Below are 19,095 nucleotides of genomic sequence, written 5' to 3' on the forward strand. Positions count from 1 at the left end.
CCGAAAATTTAACAATAAACCAGTGAAAACTGGCTCTGACGCACCATTATAAAAATAACTCGCAGAAAGAATCCTAGATCAGCAGAGAAAACCAGAAGATGTGCCACTGGCAACTTGCTGAAAATAAGGGAATACTTAGATCTGCTCTTGACAGGTTATTTAATGTGATTCAATCTCAAATTCAGTAACTCTTTTTGTGAAAAGGGATAAGATGAACGCATTCTTTTCAGTATGAAACTAAGCTGTATCTTTTTCCACCTTTGTTTTCATCACTAAGCCCTCTTGTGCTTTAGTTATTAAATGCTTCCTCTTGTCTTTCCCTTCTCACCCTGTAGACTCAAGAGCTTGTCAGAGCATAATGGTATGAGCATCTGTGTAAACAGTTTTGTAAATACAGATGAAAGAAATCTTATTGCAGGGTGGGCCATCAAACAGATGCACATTGTACAGGGTTAAGAGGGAAAAAGAGTTATGATCAAAAGAAGCAAAGTTTATTTTGTCCATGTCTGGTGACTTCTCAGAGTTCTTGATACCTGAGTCTTTCATTCTTCAAGTGAGTGCCAGAATTCTAGATTGTATAGTTTGCTCTTTGGGCAGAATAGTTGTTTCTTATGGAAGACGACTGCTAAACAAGCAGCGTGCCTGTTTTTAGGTGACCTAACATGAAATGCTTTAGCCAAATCCATTTTAGTTTCTCTACTTGAAGTCACATTTTTGAGACTGGGAACAGCCGGTCCGGAACTACCAGAGGGAAGCTCAGGGTCTTTTCCCACTGCCCCCCATTGTGTTTTGAGGACAGTACCAGCTGGCCAATCCCAGGAAAATCTCTGAAGCCGTATGTTTCTGTGGAGGATTTCTCAGAGGGCTTTAGCCAAAGAAGACAGTCCCTCGGTTATAAATGGCAAATTTGCTCTGGGAACAGATCCTTACCCCAAATAGCCCCTTCCAGCCTGGGCACCCCACCTCACTCTGAGAATGCTTTATGGCCAACTGGGCTGCGCCCTGCTTCCTTTCCTCAGGCTTGTTCTGCTCCTCAGGCCAGCCCCTTGGCACTATTTCCTGAACCTGCTGTGCAGGAGCCTTGTCTCTTTTTCTCAATGTTTCTCACCACTTACATGCTGTTTTTCTTCATCCAAGAGTTCATCGGCATGCTCTCCTTACCTTTAACTCTCTTCCAGAAGATTCTTGAGTCACTTTCTCTTTACAATTGGTCAGCAGCTCATAAGAATGGCACCAAAATGGCACCAAAATGGCACCATGCTTCCTGTGAAGCATGTGTGTTTGATATATAACGTGGTCCTCAGTAAGTATTAACTAGAATCTGGTTGATTCGTAAAAGCAAATGGCTTGATTCCTTACAAGGCTTTTGGTACAAGTATTATTAACTTCCCTTTAAGGCTTTACAAGTGAGCTGGTTTCTTATTTTAACTTCAAGTTACAATTTTCTGATTCATTCCTTGACAGTTCTTAATGATAATTTCTGTTTCTTTTTTTGGCTAATGAAATAAGCAAGGGAAGGGAAATGAATGCAGTGTCAGTCAGCCTCACTGTTGTGCAATATCTAAGTTTCTAAGTTTATTTTCTGCAGGTGTAGGTGGAATTTCAGTGTTTTCCAGGGCAGCCAATGAGGCTAGAGTTAAATCACAGGATGGGTGTTCTTAGAAATGCTAACGTAACTGCTTTGCAATTCTTTGGCTTTTACCTTATTTTTATTTAATGTTACCAAAATTAAATGTTAACTTTCCAAATTAAAGTCTTCAGAATACTTTTAGTGGGAGGAAGAAGGAGAGTTAATAGGCTTATATTTGCTCATAGTAATGCTGGATAGGTTATTTTTAAGCACTCCTGGGCATTTTTAGAACACTTTTAAATCTTTAATTAATCCACATCTTTGTGGTAGGTCAGTGATATTATGGATGAGAAACACAGAACTGAACGATTATGTGATTAGCCAATCGTTACAGGGTATAACCAAGAAGGAAAGAACAGAGACTTACTCAGCCTCCTGCCAAGGCCTCAGAACTTCCTTGCGTTCTAACGACATGACCTGTCCCAAAAATGCCACACATACATGCTCTTTCCATCTTTGGAGGTCTGCTGTATATTTATGCTTATTTTTATCAACATGATCTTTTTTTTTTTTTTTTTTTGAAGCTATTGGAAGCCAGTGTGTTATGTGCTACTGTTTGTCAGTAAAGAGATAGTCTTTTAATAGCCAGCTTGGATTAGTCTATAATATTTCCCAGTTTGATTTATCACGAGAATTTCTTGTTACTTAGGACATTGTTGAAGATTTAAGAGCCCTGCTCATTTGAGAAGAGAGTCATTCCTCTCTTGTTTCCTCATTAACTGATGGTGAGGGAGTGAAAACTGATAAGTAGGTTTTTATTTGGTTGATTTTTTTTTATTAGTTTGTTGATTAGTTTGGTAACAGACTTAAATGGTTTGAGATCAGATTATTTCTATTTTTTTCCTGTTTCCCCCCACCCCCCAGCCCCCTGGTATATTATTATGTGAGACCTTCTTAATACGGAAACTTGGTAAATGATTTAATTGATTTAGAATTTGGCCTTTTTTACTATTAAGGTATGTATTTCCTCAAAAAATAGTGCACTGTTCTCCTTTCCCCCCTCAAAGCTCACCTTTAACTTATTGTGATGTACCAAAATGGTGCTGCAAGGGACCAATTAGAAGGGGAACACAAGTCATATTTTCATTAAAAAGCACAGTGTTTCTGACCCAGGAAGGAAGAATCTAGTTTTTGTTAAAGAGTTACACTTTCAGATGGTTGGCATCACGTTCATTAACTAAACAGTTAAAAAACGTACCAGTATTTTAAAGAATATTCCTTATTACTCTTTTATTCGAAACATGCTCTCTTATTTTCCAGATTTCGCCGCCAGCTTTCGGAACCCTGTAATTCCTTTCCCCCTCTGCCAACAATGCCAAGGGAAGGACGTCCTGTGTACCAACGGCAGATGTCTGAGCCAAACATCCCCTTCCCACCTCAAGGCTTTAAGCAAGAGTACCACGACCCAGTATATGAACACAACACCATGGTTGGTGGTGCTCCCAGCCAAACCTTCCCGCCTCCTCTGATGATTAAACAGGAACCCAGAGATTTTGCATATGATTCAGGTAGGCCTATGGTTTAAGTTACATTTGAGACATCTTTTCACTGCATGTCACTTCGTTTAGAATTGCCGTCTGACTGGGTGGGGCCTGACCTTTTTTTTTTTTTTTTGCAGAATCTTTCTGATTTTATCCCATCATTGAATCTTTATAAGTGAAGGGTGGGACTGTTAAGCCTGAGAGGATGGTTGAAATCATGTTAGAAATGAAACCAATCCAAAGAGTACAATGTGTAAAATTAGGCACACACTCAGCCCAAGAGAGTAACATTGTAATTTTTTTCTGGATTCTGGGCTTTTTTTCTATTTTGCTACTATAGCACTGTTTAATAACAGTGTTTATAGGAAGTCATAGTCTTCTGTACTGAGGCACTTATAACTTATAACTGTTTGTTTTTTCCCTTCATTGATGGCAAGATTCCAAGGGTCCAGAACTATGATTCTTACATATTAAGAGAGAAATACGAAAATAAAGATATGGTTTATAGAGCTTAGCTTTAGGCTCACTGAGCCAGAAAGACACCACAAAGTAGTATACCAAGATGAAGAGGGGGTTTTCCTTAGAGTGAGGAGAGTTTAAATCTCTTACAAATGTTACCATCAAATTTGACCTTGAGACCTTAGACGAATTAACTCATTTGTGCTCAGATTCTCCTGTTTATAATCTTAAAATCAAGGTATCTGCTTTTTAGACATCAGGAATTTTTTTAAGTATAAAATTAAAAAAATGCTTATAAGAAGGGCAGTATGCATTGGCAAAACATTATTAACACTATAACTGTGGTCAATAGTGACTGTGGACTTGAAAATATTTGAAAACAGTGTAATTTCATTTTGTTTGGATGCAAAGTCATAGACGTTCTTTGTGAAGGAACTGTGGGTTCTCTAGGAATAACTGCTGAGTTTTTCTATCAGTTCTAGTTGAGGAAAAAAAATTGTCTCCAGGTCTTCAGTTTCCAACTTGTATAAAATTACTTTCTTTATTATGAACTGTCCTTAAAAGCTTGGCAAGAGGGAGCCCTATAACTGATTCTTCCTTTGGCTACCCTTCGCATCAGGTCAGAAGTTCAAAGGGCTAAGAGGAATTGTCCACTCAAATGCCATATCTCCATTTCTAGAAAGTACACCAGCTACCCACAACCTATGAATTCCCTGCCCAACCACCCCTGAGTCCACTTTTAGGGCCAGAGCAATTTCCTCTCAGGTCCGGTTTTCTGAAGGCAGAGCACACTGCCCCTGTGTGTACCTCTAGGTCCAGAAGCGTAGCTAAGGGACAGCTCTTTGGGGGAGGGGGAGGATGGAGCTTGGATGTGCTTACATGTGAGGCCCTCGTGGTGTGGCACAACGTGGGGTTGAGGGCTAGGAAGAGAGGTAGGAGGTGGGGTGGGCTGGGGTCTGAAGACTGGAAGCTGGCTTCATAGCATCCTATTCCTATGCATTTTACTGGCCATCACATTGGAGCAATTAAGTTGAACACATCTGTATGTGTCATACATTGCAGTCAACAAGTATGATCTCCAGATACTTTGTTCTATTAGTTCTTTCATCCTTGCTGAAAGCACATTAAAATGACCTTTATAGGATATCTAATGTATTTATTACTGATTTATTGATTTCTTTGTTCACTTATCAATCTTGAACAAATAGCACATTAGAAAATATTGTATGTTATTGAAAAACAATGTAAAAAATGTTTCATAGTCAGTTTATTCAGCATCTATGATTAAAGGTTTTCCTTTCAGAAGGCCTCTAGAATTCTTTATTGCTTAATTTAATGTAACATAAATGTTATGAAAATAAAAGAAGCTTTATAAGTGAAAAGGCAGCATGATTATACTTCTAATAAATCCTGACATTAATTATGACATGGGAAATGGAAGGTCTATTAGTTATAATTATAATTACAGGAATGCAATTTAAACTGCCGAATATTTAAACTAAAAAAATGCAAAATATTATCTTAGTAGAGTAGAAATTTTTATTCAGGAGAAGAGAAAAAATTAGTTGGATCAGAAGATACTGAGGAGATGGGAAATTTATATTTAGGACCAATTTGATGAACCAGTATATGATCATGATTATATTATATTAAATTCTATGTAGTCCAGCTACATCTATTGGTTTTTTGGGGTTTTTTTTCCCCCCCTTCTCTTATTCTCTAGCATAATGGTGTTGCACAAAGCAGTACACAGGTTTTTTTTGATGGTTGGTTGGTTGCTTTTTCCTGAATTCAACATAATTTTTCTCTTTCTTGCCCCTGTGGCCAACTGAGTACATAAAAAAGGGTTGAATACATGTTGAGCGCTGTATTTGGAGTACCTTGTTCAGTGCTTTATTTTCGTTCATTCACGGTTATTTTTCCGTTTTCATGCTTGCCTATGAGGTTTTGAAGGTTCAGAATGCCCAACAAGGCAAATAGTTGAGATAATCATAACAACATTTTGTTAGAGTTGTGTTAATTGATTGGTTGGTCTGTCATTTCATAGTTATTATTTTTTTATAGTTAAGAGTAGTATTTTTAAGGGTTGGCAGGAAAATTAAACTAGTTTCATGACTGAGTGGCATCTTTTAAATGAATTTGAGTAATATTCTAAGAGTTGGGAATGAAAAGAGGAAAGGAGAACTTTCAGCAATAGGAAGAAGGTCGCTGAAATGAGAAAACAGGGAGAGCGGGACGTGCATACCTTGAACTTTGGGAGAAGAGGAAAAAGTAGAGAGTGTTTCCAGAAGAAAATGTGTTTGTTTTTTAATTGTGTGTTTTAGGGCCACTCTTGCTGTTACTGATGAGGCCTGCTTTCAATTTGGTGGCATGCAACATTTATGTGATAGTAAATATTTTTAGCACTATTTTAAAATTGGGAAATTGACACAAATAGTTGTTTAATAGAATTAGAAATCTTTAAGTTCATGAAAGCTCTTGAATATCACCTAGTTCTTCAAATTCCTTCTCCACATCTCAATTGCACATATCTTATGTCCAAGTTAACATCATGTTTTGTGAAACGACCAAAACTAGAACAGGGTTTTCATAGTCTTGGTTTAATGCACAGTTCACAGTCTGTCTTTCTATATAATTGACCAAAATAATAAAGTACTTTAATTCATAATTAGTTACATAGATTACTGATCCTTTTCTCTAACTTTTGGAATATTTTCCCATGGTTTTTAAAAGCTCTATGTGATCCAGGGCAATAAAAGCATATATATTATGATTGAAGATATACTTTTCCTAATCTGGAGGTGTCCATTTCACATTAGATGGTCTCCAAATTTTATTCTGTAAGGTGTTCACTGTTGTAAGACAGGAAAATATAGGAAAATACAGGAAAATATAGGATATTTAGGATTAAAATGTATTCTGTTTCCTTTTTAAAAATACGTTATACATATGGTCAAGAGTTGAGATTGTCAAGAAAGTCACTTTTTCTAATAATTTCTGGAAAAGGCTGAATTAATAGTTACAGGAAAAAGTGGTGAATTAATCCTTTGGTTAAATGAACTTTCAGTTTGTCTGAGCCTTCTTCTTGGACTTCACTCTTTGTTAAAACCTTTGATAGCTCTATGGCTTAAAATTTGACTAGAGCAGTCATTTTTAAACTTTTGTCAGTGGAATCCATTTTTCATCAGAAAACTTAAGAGGTCGGACTGAAATATAAAACAGATGTAAGGAAAAAATAAGATGGAACTTTTCTAACCTCCACTTTAAAGTTCATTTATTCTTCACCCAAACAACCCCTCCCAAGTTTCCCACATACTTATCACTTTGGAACTTTGATGAAGGCCAGAAGAAAAAACCTCTAAATTTTTTAAAATTAATTATTGGGATAACTGTGGTTAATAAAATTATATAGCTTTCAAGTGTACAATTCAATAATACATCATCTGTATTATTGTGTGTTCATCACCCAAACCTTTAAATTTAGAGAATGATTTGTCAGGGCCTCTATCAGCTGACTCAGCTTGCATAAAATTAAAAAAAAAATTTTAGAAGGTTAAAATTACCCAGTAGGTTATCTCTAAACTATTACTATTATGATCATTACTATTATTACTACTACAGCTCAGAAATTCTATCATCAGGCTATATTATTTTAAAAATGATTTTTTATTTTCTTATAAGAGGAGTTATTAGGAAATTGAACTCAAACATATTTTTCTAATAAATTTTCTTACATCCTTTCTGAACAATAGAGTTTCACATATGTAATCAACCAAAAATATTATTCAAGAAACACAAGGAATATAGTGATTATGAAAGGAAACTGTTGAAAAATGCTAATTAAAGTCAGATGGAGCAAAGGGAGTGGAAGTAAAGCCTACTGATATTTATTTTGAACACCTAGGCCTGCTATAAACTAGCAGGCTGGCCATTTCCAAATTGGAAGCCCCATGATTAGGAATTATAATTTAATTTTTAAAAATATTACATTTAAAAATGTTTAGCTTCATTTCCTCATTTTTATTTATATATCTTTGAATCACCTTAAAAAGTAATTCCTAAAAGAATACTGAAGTTTTTTTTAAAGCTTTGAAAAAAAGAATGTTATTTAGGAATTAATTATTATGTAGGCTCACTTTTTAGTGGTCTTGCTCTGTTCTGTGTTTTCTCTGGGTGGTAGATTACAGGATTCCTCATCACCTCCCCCTACCTGCCTGTGTCAAGTATTTTTCATTAGAACTGCAAAATATGGTGGTAACTTTACTTATCTTCTGCCATTTTATTGATCAGATATTAGAAATTGGAAGATAAATTGTCATAACACCATAATAGACAATCCTTCACAGGTTTAAAACCCAAATCCAGGCATTTTCCATATTCATCCTTCTCATTCCTTCTATGGGAATGGTAAAGATCCTGTGAAAAATAGTTTAGAGATAATTACAGGGATTATCGACTGCAACTGTTCTCCCACATGGCTTCAGGTCACTGGAAGACAGAAGTGTTCTTTTCCCTTTGGATTAATGGATTAAGTTATAGATGGCTTACAAAACTACTTATATGTCTAACAGTGTTCACTATAGGACTGACTCTAAACAAATCATTCCCATAATTGCTCATAAATAGCTCCTTTCCCTCTCAAATCTAGATATTTTTAAACATCACCATACTTAGTAATTTCTAGGACAGTGATGGTTATGGTTCCATGAACTTTGGCTTTTTGTACTTGATATATAATATTCCCAAAAGCCAAGCCTTGGCCCTCTCCCATTACTACACAGTATTTGCTTATGGCCAAAGCTCTTTTTTTTTTTCTTCTCCTAACTTTAAAACTATTTCTTTAAGAAATTCAAGTGAGAATCACTTGGGAATTTAAAGGAATGAGCTATTGATCTTTTAGAAAATGTTAACATCTTATCTGTTTCTCTAACATCCAAAGATAATTTTCTTTTACTCAGCCAGTGATTTATGGGCTAGTAGATCACTTAATCTCTGATTTTTAGGTACCTCAATTGTGAAAAGTGACAGTGATGTCTTCCTAATTGATTTTGTTATCATAATAGAAGTCAAGGATTGGCCTTAGAATTTGACTTTGCTTTTTATTGTTTAGTATATCTCAGATGGGTTTTCTTCATTCCTTTCTGAGTTAAAACAGCAAATCTCCCCAAACAGTACTCTCTGATCCACTATATCAGTTTTTCTAAGAAATGCTTAAATATGCTGTAAATCTAGAGTTACAGTAAGTGGCATTGGCTAGTGATTTGATTTGAGAATTGAGACTACGGTCTGGATTTACTCTTTATGCATTAACACAGGTCAAATGGACAGGGACTGCATTTAAGTCAGTAATGGAAGGCTGAAGGCTGTCTTAAACCAATCACATCAGTTTTTACCCATGACGGATTGGACCCTAGGGACAGAGCCCTATAAGCATTTCTCTTACATGAATGGACTCTATAGAGCCTGGAGTTTCATTCATAAAATGGAGACTGAAAGGAAACACACACACTCACTCCTCACTCTCTTACTCTCTGGAATGTTCATTTATACAGAGCTGAAGGGTGTAGTGTTCCATCAGCTGCTGCCTTTGCCAGTTGACTGGAAGTAATGATTAATGTTCATTGGTCTTGCCTGCATGTAACCCAACACTATTTATGGCCTTGCAGTGTTCCTAATGTATAGTGAATGAGAAGACAACATTCTCAAATCAGAAACATAAACAGGAACTGGTGGGTCTGAATTCCATTCAGATATGTCATTTCAGCCACACAGTGTTTGTCTAACTTGGATTTTGCAGGCAGGAAAGGGGGAAGGGAGGGCTAATCTGCTTGTGCGTTGTGCTAGCTTGAAAAGGGAATTAGAAGAGGGAGGGAAATGTACTTTCATAGTGTGAGAATTTTAGTTTCTTTTTAAAGGAAACAGCCAGGATGCTTAGGCCCAGAACTGTGTCTTGCGAGTGGATAAAATGAACATCCAACTGTTTTCACATGTGCGACTAAGATATGAAATTAAATAAGACAGTTTAAGGTTGAATATTTAGAGATCGATCTGTGTGTGTGTGTGTGCGTGTGTGTGTGCGTGTGTGTGCGTGTGTGTGTGCGCGCGCGTATCAGGAATGCGGACAGGAGAAAGGAGATAAATATTATTTATTTTTTAAAAGTATATTTTAGATTTAGAATGTTACAGAATTTTTTTATACCTAAAGCGTTTCTCTACTTGAGTTAAATATTTAATAGTTTAAAGTAAAAGGGAGACTTTTTATTTGATAAAATATTTTTACCTAGCATATGAATAACTTAATTGAAAACTTTTCAAGGAATTCTTGTCAGATTAAATAGATGATTATTGTTTAATCATTTGTGTGTGTGTGTGTGTGGGTGGGTGTATATGTATGTGAATGTTCTAGTTAATTGTTTCTAATTCTGGGAAATGTTACAAGGATAGATATTCAAAGATACATGTGAAAAACAAAACAAAACTGAAGGATTGACAAGCATGTGTTATTATGATTTATTTGCTATTCTCTTAAATTTTGAAAAGTATCTTTGAATTCTCCATTCTGATGATCCTTTTCTATAGACAGGCCCTCACAGTTGACTGCCTTGTCGACACGTTTTTGTTATTCTTAGCATTAAAAAATAAAACTACCCACTTTGTATGACACTGAAAATATTATACTGCATCCTGAGCCTGATGTCTGTTTACTATCTATGTCGTATTAAGCATGTTTTCTTACATCTTTTGTCCTTTATTTTCTCATTTATGAAAAGGGCCAAATAATTCTCATGTTCTTCTGTTTTTATAAGGATTAAATATGGTTATGTCTGTAAAGTTACTAAAATAGTATTAGTGGTAGAGGCAATAATAAAGGATTTCTGTTGTTATAATTTTATCTTAAGTTCTAGAGAAATCTTCAAAGGCTGCTAGTTCTTGAATAAGATGCTGTTAATATTTCTAATATTTACAAATACACTTTTTGGGGCTAGAAGAGATAAAACAAAATAAGAGACCTATTATGTTAAAACAGTAATATTGTGCAAGGCAAACAAGATACTGTACTGTTTCTGACAATGAAGCAATCGTACTGAACTTACTACTAATCCATGTACCATGCAAGTAGGATAAATCGTCTGAATATTTTAGTGATTCAGGGAGAGATGAAAGTGAGAGACCAAAGCAATCCATGATATTGTTTTAAATCACGTAGAATCTAGAAGGTGAACGATTCAGTATGGAAGCTCAACATTAAAACTCACCTCTTCAGAATTTTTTTGTGGAGCATTTTGGCAGCTAATGGCATCTCTTCTCGTATTTTTCTTTTAAACTAATGTTAATTGTCAGAGTATAAAAATACCTAATAAATAGTCAATATTACAATTGGGCTTATGTTTTCTATCACTTCAACTTTTCTTTTAACTCTAACTTAATAAAACCTTCACAACCTTGTAAAATTGTGAGCCTATTAGATTATATAAACTAATCTTGTTTGAATCTTGTTATTTATTTATATATGATACTGTCCCCCCACCCCAACCCCAGATACTTACAACAGAAGTTTGTAGTTTTATAAGTAAAGTTCCATAATGTTATGTCATATTATATAGCCTTTAAATTTTAAAAGCATTTGAATACAGATAACTGCGTTGTTTTGTTTTGTTTTGTTTTGTTTTGTTTTAAGATTTTACAAATACAATGCTAGGCATATTGTCATCTGTCCTCCAAGTCTATCAACAGACTCAAGATATCTGAGCTGTGGTGGAAGATTTTATATATTCATGGTTTATCAAAAATCCTAATGAAAAATATCCCATCTAAGTGTGAATGTGGTAATACTAAATTCATCACTCTCTTCTTCAGATGAGTTCTGACATTTTATGGGCATGTGAGTGAAACTCCCAAGTATTTAAACTGAGTGAACCACAGTATTTAAAACTAGAAATAATTCATATCAAAATTATTTGTATCTCCAACTCCAACTTTTCTTCTTTCACATGAGAGTCAGTGACTAAGATATTATACTCATGTAAAGCTTTTGTGAGTGGCAACAAATAGGCCTTATATAACTTGATTGTTTTGGTGTCACATTTGCTTTATTTCTCAAGTGAATTCGGACATACTAATACTGGGCCTTATTTTTAGAGTTACTTTTAGGTCTTATCTGTAATGGAGAGGTCATATGAGTATAACATTTTCTCCCATTAGCATCCTTTTCAGGAAATATAAAATAAAGTTTTCTTGATTAGCTACATGAAATCTATGCATGTACAAGTGGAAATGCAGAGTAAAAGGATACTATACTCGGATGGATATAAATGCATTCGCATTTAAACACATCTTCATAAAGCTCATGTTTTTTATGTACTCTAGAAAACCTTTGGATTTTAAACTTTTAACTGTGATATTGCCAGGAAATGAGAAAACAAAACAAAACAGTAAAGTGCAAAGTTTAACACAAATAAAACTTTGGCAAATTATGCCATAATTCTCATCTTGAATGAGATTGGTGTTGTTAGTTCTTTATACAACTCAATATTTAGATAATACATACATGTTTCTGAAAAACCTTTTAAAGCTCCAATGTATACATTGAAATACACACACACACACACACACGCACACGCTCATCTACACATTTTTCACCAAGTATGTGCCCACACACATATTTTGACTCTGGACATTTAATGTGCAAAAGTTCCCACTATCATAAACATACAGTATACAGGTTTGGTAAACTTGATTTTGTCACACGACCGCCTCAGAGAGTCAAGTGCATACTCAGTCTGTCCTCGCTTTGTACACACATGTGAAAGCAAAACCTTATTAAAATACAACACCAAACTTATTCCTACTTTGCTGGGATTTCTCATTTACTCTCAGACTTACTCTTAAGCTATTACATGGATTATTGCTTCAGGAATGTAACCAGAAGCATCAAATGAAAGAGAGGTGTTTCCCCCACTTGTTCAGAGTTTAAACTTGGAGAATATCCAGGTTTGTATACTATTTGATAACAAACAGTTGCAACAAAATGTTATCTCAATATCTCAGACAGTGAAACATTTTCTCTCTGATCTGGCCTGATGTTGCTATTAGAAACTTCGGCAAACCATAGCCTGCAGGGAAACCTTCAGTCTGTGCCACTGGGCAACAGATATGCAAATCAGAGCAGTGCCTAGCAGTATTATATTTGCAAATTCAAAACTACACTCTGTGGTCAAACCCTTGATAAAGCTTCCCAAATCAGTATTATGTTTCTCAATATGCTTTAAAGTACAAGTTAAGAGACAGAGAAACCAACTTTTTAATTTCATACCTACATATCTTATTTAAGAGAATTTTAACAGTGTTACTACAAGATGAAGACTAATCAAATCAGGTAGCTTGGAGTGTTAGTTTACTATTCTTAACGTCTCTACACTGACTAGTGTATTCAAATGACAACAGTGCTTTTCTGCTTTGAATTTTTGCAGCATATTAGATCAGCTTTCATCACCATGAACTCATCTGTGACAAATTATAGGCAGTTTAGTTTCTGCTAGCTGATTTGGCCCAGTACTAATGTCATGTTGTAGGGCTCTTTGATCTGTAAGTTTCAAAATAATAAAAGATCCTTTGTCTAAAATTAAATTTACATAATTCAATTTACAGATTGAATTTAAAACTTTTTAAACCAAAGTTATTTAGTACCAAATATCAAGAGGTAATACTGTAAAAAGAATCCCAAGAGAGGTACCTCCAAATATTTTTAAAATGTAATAGAGATTGTCACTTAAACCTTATATATAATAAATTTATAATGAATTTAAAATGAATATATTTTAAGTAGCATAGGGTAGTAGATTTGTGAAGAATGTTACAGAATAAGTGTACTAATAAGCAACAAATAAACCATCTCAACGGATATGTGATTTAAGAACAAGTCAAGATACAAAATAATTTTGATATGAATTATTTCTAGTTTTAAATACTGTGGTTCACTCAGTTTAAATACTTGGGAGTTTCACTCACATGCCCATAAAATGTCAGAACTAAGATTCAAAACCAGGTGTATTAAATGACAGGATGCATGTTTATAATCACTGTGCTGTACTAATGATCCTAAGATTATATTCTATGGATCCAGGCAGTGTAAAAATGCTATCGTATTAACATTTGTGCGTAGGCTAAACTACAGTTCATATTGTTGCTGAATTTTGGAAGTTTTATTCCATGAAAAAATATAAGTGAATACATATGCCATGCCTGCATTCTCTGCCACAAAACATTTGCCTTTGAAGTCTCCGCTTAGCTAGTTGGGATCTTAGATGAGCATTTAGCAAAAGTTAAAATGTAATGCCAAACTTCATTGGCTAGATTTTTTATTAGATAAGGTAGAAATGAAAGCAGCAGGCAATTTAATTAGCAGTAATTTTTCTGGGCAAGTCATTACTTTGATGAACTTCAGAGCAATGTTTATGGCTCCTAATTAACCATGTTAGTCATTTGATTGAATAATCACTTTGGAAATGTTTCTACAATTTGATTAGAGTCTGACCTACTCTGATAGTCATAAATTAACTGATATCACTTTAGAATAACATGACTTTAGTTACTTTATGGGAATAAACTCCTCTTAGCCATATTATTTTCAGGCTTCTCTGGACTCTATAAAAAGACACTGATTTTAAAGATAGACTGGATTTAGACAATGCTAGCCAAGTGTTTCAATTTTAAGAGCTAGATGTTAATTTTATTCACTTTAGGGTATAATAAATAGTATTAAAAACTGGCAAAGACACAATTATATTCTCATGTATTTTTTTCCCTAAACTGCCATTCAGTGCCTTTTTTTAGAACTTAGATCACAAGTTGGGCTTTTGGAAATATAACGGAGGTTCTGTCTTTAGACTTATTATAAGTCGTTAATTTACTTGAATTTTAAATTGGTATACCTTAAATAGTATAGATTAATAAATATTAGAGTAAATACATCAAGAAATGAGAAACCAGCCAGTTCAATAGATAAGAGGTATTGGTGATATTATCCATCAAATCCTATCTTTGATGTCAAATGTCTACTTTTCCAAGATTATGCTTATTTTGTGTTAGAGTACTTTTATATGATGTCCCTTCAACTTTGAATAGTGGGTTTCTCAGAACTGCTTGCATTTTCTCTCTTTCTCTTTTTCTCCCCCTCTGGGGAGGAAAGACCACATTTAATCACACATTTATACATAATAGAGTTTAGCCTATATGTTTTCCTCTAGCAGCTTCCAGAGCTAGCCAGCTGTTTTTACAGCCACACTCCAGCTGGGCAGCGTCAGTAAAAGTATTTTGTGGCAGGGTGTCAACATTGGTACAACAAAAACGCTTGCCTCTAAGCAGCTGCTGAACTGATGGCAAAGTCATTAACACTGTCCCTTCCAGGCCCAGCTGCTTTGAGGGACTTTATACCTGGCAATAAATCAAAATAACATTAAAAATTAAGTTGAAGAACCTTGATTAAAAAGTTGGAATAAAACGGATTGCTAACCATTAGGTAACCGAAAAGATCAACTAAATTGCCACCTATTATAAATTCTAACATCAGGAAACAGGATTAACTGCCTTTCGTAGGGTCAGAATTGCATGCTACATAATGCTTTATACAAAGAAGGCATGGTATAATTTAATGTTTCATAATGCGTTTTACACTGTTTTCAACTAGTAAGCTATTGATTTCTATATACTTTTAAGTTTTTGCCATTAAGATACTTTTGACTAAAACCACATAAATTTTTTTCTGTGAAAAAAAAGTCTCATATTTTGATTGACATTTATCATGACACAAATTTAAAACTAAACCAAATACATTTTAAAAATGGAACATTCCAGACCAAGAAAGAATGACATCTGGGCCATTCATATTATAGCATGAGAGTCTGCATATAGATAGTTAAGAAGATATAAGGGTCATTAGATTCCAATTCATTTAAATGTTCTTTATAACATGTTTGGTCATGTGCTTTACTACAAGTAGTGGAAAAGAGGACATACTCTTAAATAGCACGCTCACTATATACATTTTACAAGATTTCGTATTCATCGTTTAAAAAACTTTAGTAATACATACAAAAGGTAGAGTTAACTTGATCACATATATTTATACCTTCCTGTATGCTATATATGTTATATGCAGTGTTGGGCCCAGATTTGTGACACCTAAAACTTAAAGAAATTTGGGAGACCTTCTTAAAGGAAAAGAAAATGAAATTGTACAAAATTAGGTTCAGGGCCTCAGAAAGGAGTTTTGCAAGTGCAGAATCCTAAGGTTTGAACTTCTATATTCAGAACCAAAGAACTTAAGACTATAATAGACTTTAGCTAACTTCTTATCCAACCCTTTATTTAATAGAAACAGTCACACAATGGCTTATTTAAAGTCAAGTAGCTTAAATAGCAGTAAATGAAGGACTTGAATTTTAATCTTTTGTCTCATAATCCATGTTTCTTTTCCTTTGCCCTGTAAGCTGCTAAACATATTAAATACACAGCCATTAATATGACTCAAGTTTAACTGTTAACCAAATTTATTTTCTCAGTGATGGGTTAACTTGGTCACATAGGCAAGGCTCCATTCTTAGGATAATTAATGGAGTTTGCTGTAAAATTTTTGCATTTCTGTTTTATAGCCTCATTGGTTTTGGATATGACGCATATGCTTAACAAAATGAAAAGCCAGTCATGTCTTTTATCTTGGGGTGGGGGAGATAGCAGTCACTTTAATGGACTGTAATTTTAAGAGATTTAAATATTTCATCTTTTCATCATAATTTCAATCCAGTGTTCATGAAATAAACTCTGGATGTGTCTTTCATTGATTTTAGCTTTGAATGCCACAGGATATACAAATTTATACCATAAATGGTCTGAAACATATTTTAACTCATGACATTGTTTCAGAGACACCATCACATTCTGTGAGACTGCAGGTAGAACCAACCTTTAGCAAGATTACTGTAGCTAAAACTTTGAATTCCCATGCCTGTTCAGGAGAAGTGGTTCAATATGACAAACTTCTCATTTTTCTCTTTCTTATATGAGCCCTGCCTGAAATCTTAATGATGTGTTGACAAGTTCCCCTCATGGAGATTCATGTCTTTTTCTGTTACTTTCCTGTCTGCACTCTGTCCATTGATTACAGCATGTTTTCAGCTCCTGACTTCTCTGTGACCAATGTTGTTTCCTCTTTCAGAAGTGCCTAGCTGCCACTCGATTTATATGAGGCAAGAAGGCTTCCTGGCTCATTCCAGCAGAACAGAAGTTAAGTTTTCCATTATTGAAATTCCTTATAAATACCTGTCAAAATCATCAGACATCCCAAGGATGCAGTCACTTAATCATTGTATTTTATGAGAAAAATTACTTATGTTCCCTAAACTATTATTTTTAAACTTTATCTTTTTAAAGTAAAAGGAAGATTTATCAGGTCATGCTATCTTGTATTTGGTTGCTAACATGAGTCATGTGCGTACAAAAAAACAGCTGAAAAGTGGATTTGTGTCCTTTTTGCCAATGACCACATCCTCTTTCGAGAGAACATGTGCTTTATAGATTACCCCGCCTTACTCTCGTCTACTGAAATGTATCTTCGAGGAATTTTCAGTTTTAATTTACAAACCTAAGTCATTGTTTTTGAAAATAAAACAGTAGATTTAAATAACCTGGATTTTCCATTTTTGGACAAGTAACTGTTAAGAATGGAAATTCACATAAGAGGCCTAGAGGAGTATTTAGTGCGGGTGTGTTTATGGTAACCATGGTGAGAAGGCTTTGATCTAATGACCTTTGATACCCACCAAGTAATGAATAAAAATGATTTTATCTGGATATAATCCTCATTAAAGTATTTCTAGAAATATGTACATGGTTCTTGATGTAAACGCTGTATGTTTTTAGTAAGATGACTCAGACTCATCCTTCTAGGTTAGATCTAATATTGATTGTTTTGTGTAAATGATATGAATAGAATTAAGTTTCTTTGTTTCAAAGAATAATAGTATAATGAACTGGTAAATCTAAAATATTTGACACCAAAAATTTTGCACAAATGCAATGTAATTACTGTTGCTACCTTTAATAGTATGTGTATCCATCATAGAGACTAATACATTTGAGAAATAAAACTATGACTGTGTGAAATTTCTTCCTGGTGATTAAAGATATCAACAATTAAAAGAGAGTTCATGGTCAAGGATATTTGGGGGGGAAAATGATTGTGAAAAGCTGTCAGTTTATTTTTTGTGTGTGAACTTACAGCAAAAAAAGGAAAGTTAAAAAAAAAATTTAACTATCTTGGCTATTGAAGATGAAAACACAGGAAGGCTAGCCTAGATAAATATTTCTGCAAGGAAGGGGATAAACCAAATCTGTTTCAGTTCATCGGGGCAATAATGCATGGCAAATATCAGTAATTCATTTTGATTTCCCTCTTGTCTTACTGAATAACAAAACTTGGAAGAATATGGAAAAAGAGATGATCGGTTATAAATCCTAGGTCTGGCAGTGATTACATGAGCTTTGTGCTTGGGTTAATAATACTATACATAGCTAACTCATATATCACTGTGAGTTAGGCACTATTCTAAATTTGCATATGTTAAATCACTTAATCCTCAAGACATCCCTATAAGGTAGATCGTTTATTATTATTCTTGTTTTATTGATGAGGAAACTGAGGCACTGGAGTTGAATAAGTGTCCAAGGTCGCAGAGCTGAAAAATGGCAGATTCCTTTTCTACCCTAATTTTGTGTTAATGGTTGTATATTAAATTATTTGTGAGCCTCATTTCTATCATGAATAAATGTATCCCATTTTCCCCCACAGGCTGTATGTTTGAAAAGGGCCCCAGGCAATTTTATGACGACACCTGTGTTGTCCCAGAGAAATTCGATGGTAGGTTTTCCATGTGCTTTAAGTTTTGATTTTTGCAGAGGAGTGATCACCCTTGCCTCTTTTGAAAACAGTCAACATCCCTACTTAAAGATTTCTATGCACATCATTTGTGATTCACTCTATTCTTGCTAAACTTTACCTTTTATGAGTTATCTTCCCTTCCCCCATTAAAAGCCTTTTTCTTTTGTCCCATAAGAGATCTCATTTAGTGATGAGTATCGTTCTTGCTGAGCTTTGTGTAGAGTAAGAAGGGCCTTTCCATTGCCCTGCTGAGCACATGCAGCTTGTTCTTTGAGATTTATTGAAAGCTGATCCTATAATTAACAAAGCAGAACAGAAAGCATGCTACCGTGGATGCACAGATGACTAATGCAGCCTCTTTCCTTTTATTGTTTATGAAAAGATGCATTATGGAACACAGGAACAACATAGCTGCCCATTTAGTTAGTGATTGTTAGTCCTTTTTTGTTATTTCTGGGAAGATGTTCATTACTAATGTGGCATTACTTTGTAATTGCTTAAAAGAGAGTTAGGAAAGCATTACCTATTTTAATATCACTCGCTGTTGCAATGAGAAGGTCCCAGATGTTATGATGGGGTGTCAAGTTAGA

The 19,095-nt window shown here is 34.6% G+C and overlaps 1 protein-coding gene across 8 annotated transcripts in view; it reads left to right on the forward strand.

Annotated features, from left to right (window-relative positions):
* ETV1 (ETS variant 1) overlaps positions 1-19,095 on the forward strand; it is an 85,276-nt gene that overhangs the window by 51,987 nt on the left and 14,194 nt on the right. For 4 of the 8 annotated variants that reach the window (XM_023532879.1, XM_023532888.1, XM_023532877.1 and 1 more), the window contains 3 exons: positions 2,891-3,138; positions 16,784-16,852; positions 18,416-18,484. In XM_023532879.1, the coding sequence (XP_023388647.1) occupies positions 2,891-3,138; positions 16,784-16,852; positions 18,416-18,484 (386 nt within the window). The remainder of the gene's footprint in view (positions 1-2,890; positions 3,139-16,783; positions 16,853-18,415; positions 18,485-19,095) is intronic. The other 4 variants (XM_023532895.1, XM_023532894.1, XM_011362907.2 and 1 more) reach the window with 1 other exon arrangement.

The sequence above is a fragment of the Pteropus vampyrus genome, unplaced genomic scaffold (genome assembly GCF_000151845.1).
Source record: "Pteropus vampyrus isolate Shadow unplaced genomic scaffold, Pvam_2.0 Scaffold4, whole genome shotgun sequence".
Taxonomy (NCBI): domain Eukaryota; kingdom Metazoa; phylum Chordata; class Mammalia; order Chiroptera; family Pteropodidae; genus Pteropus; species Pteropus vampyrus.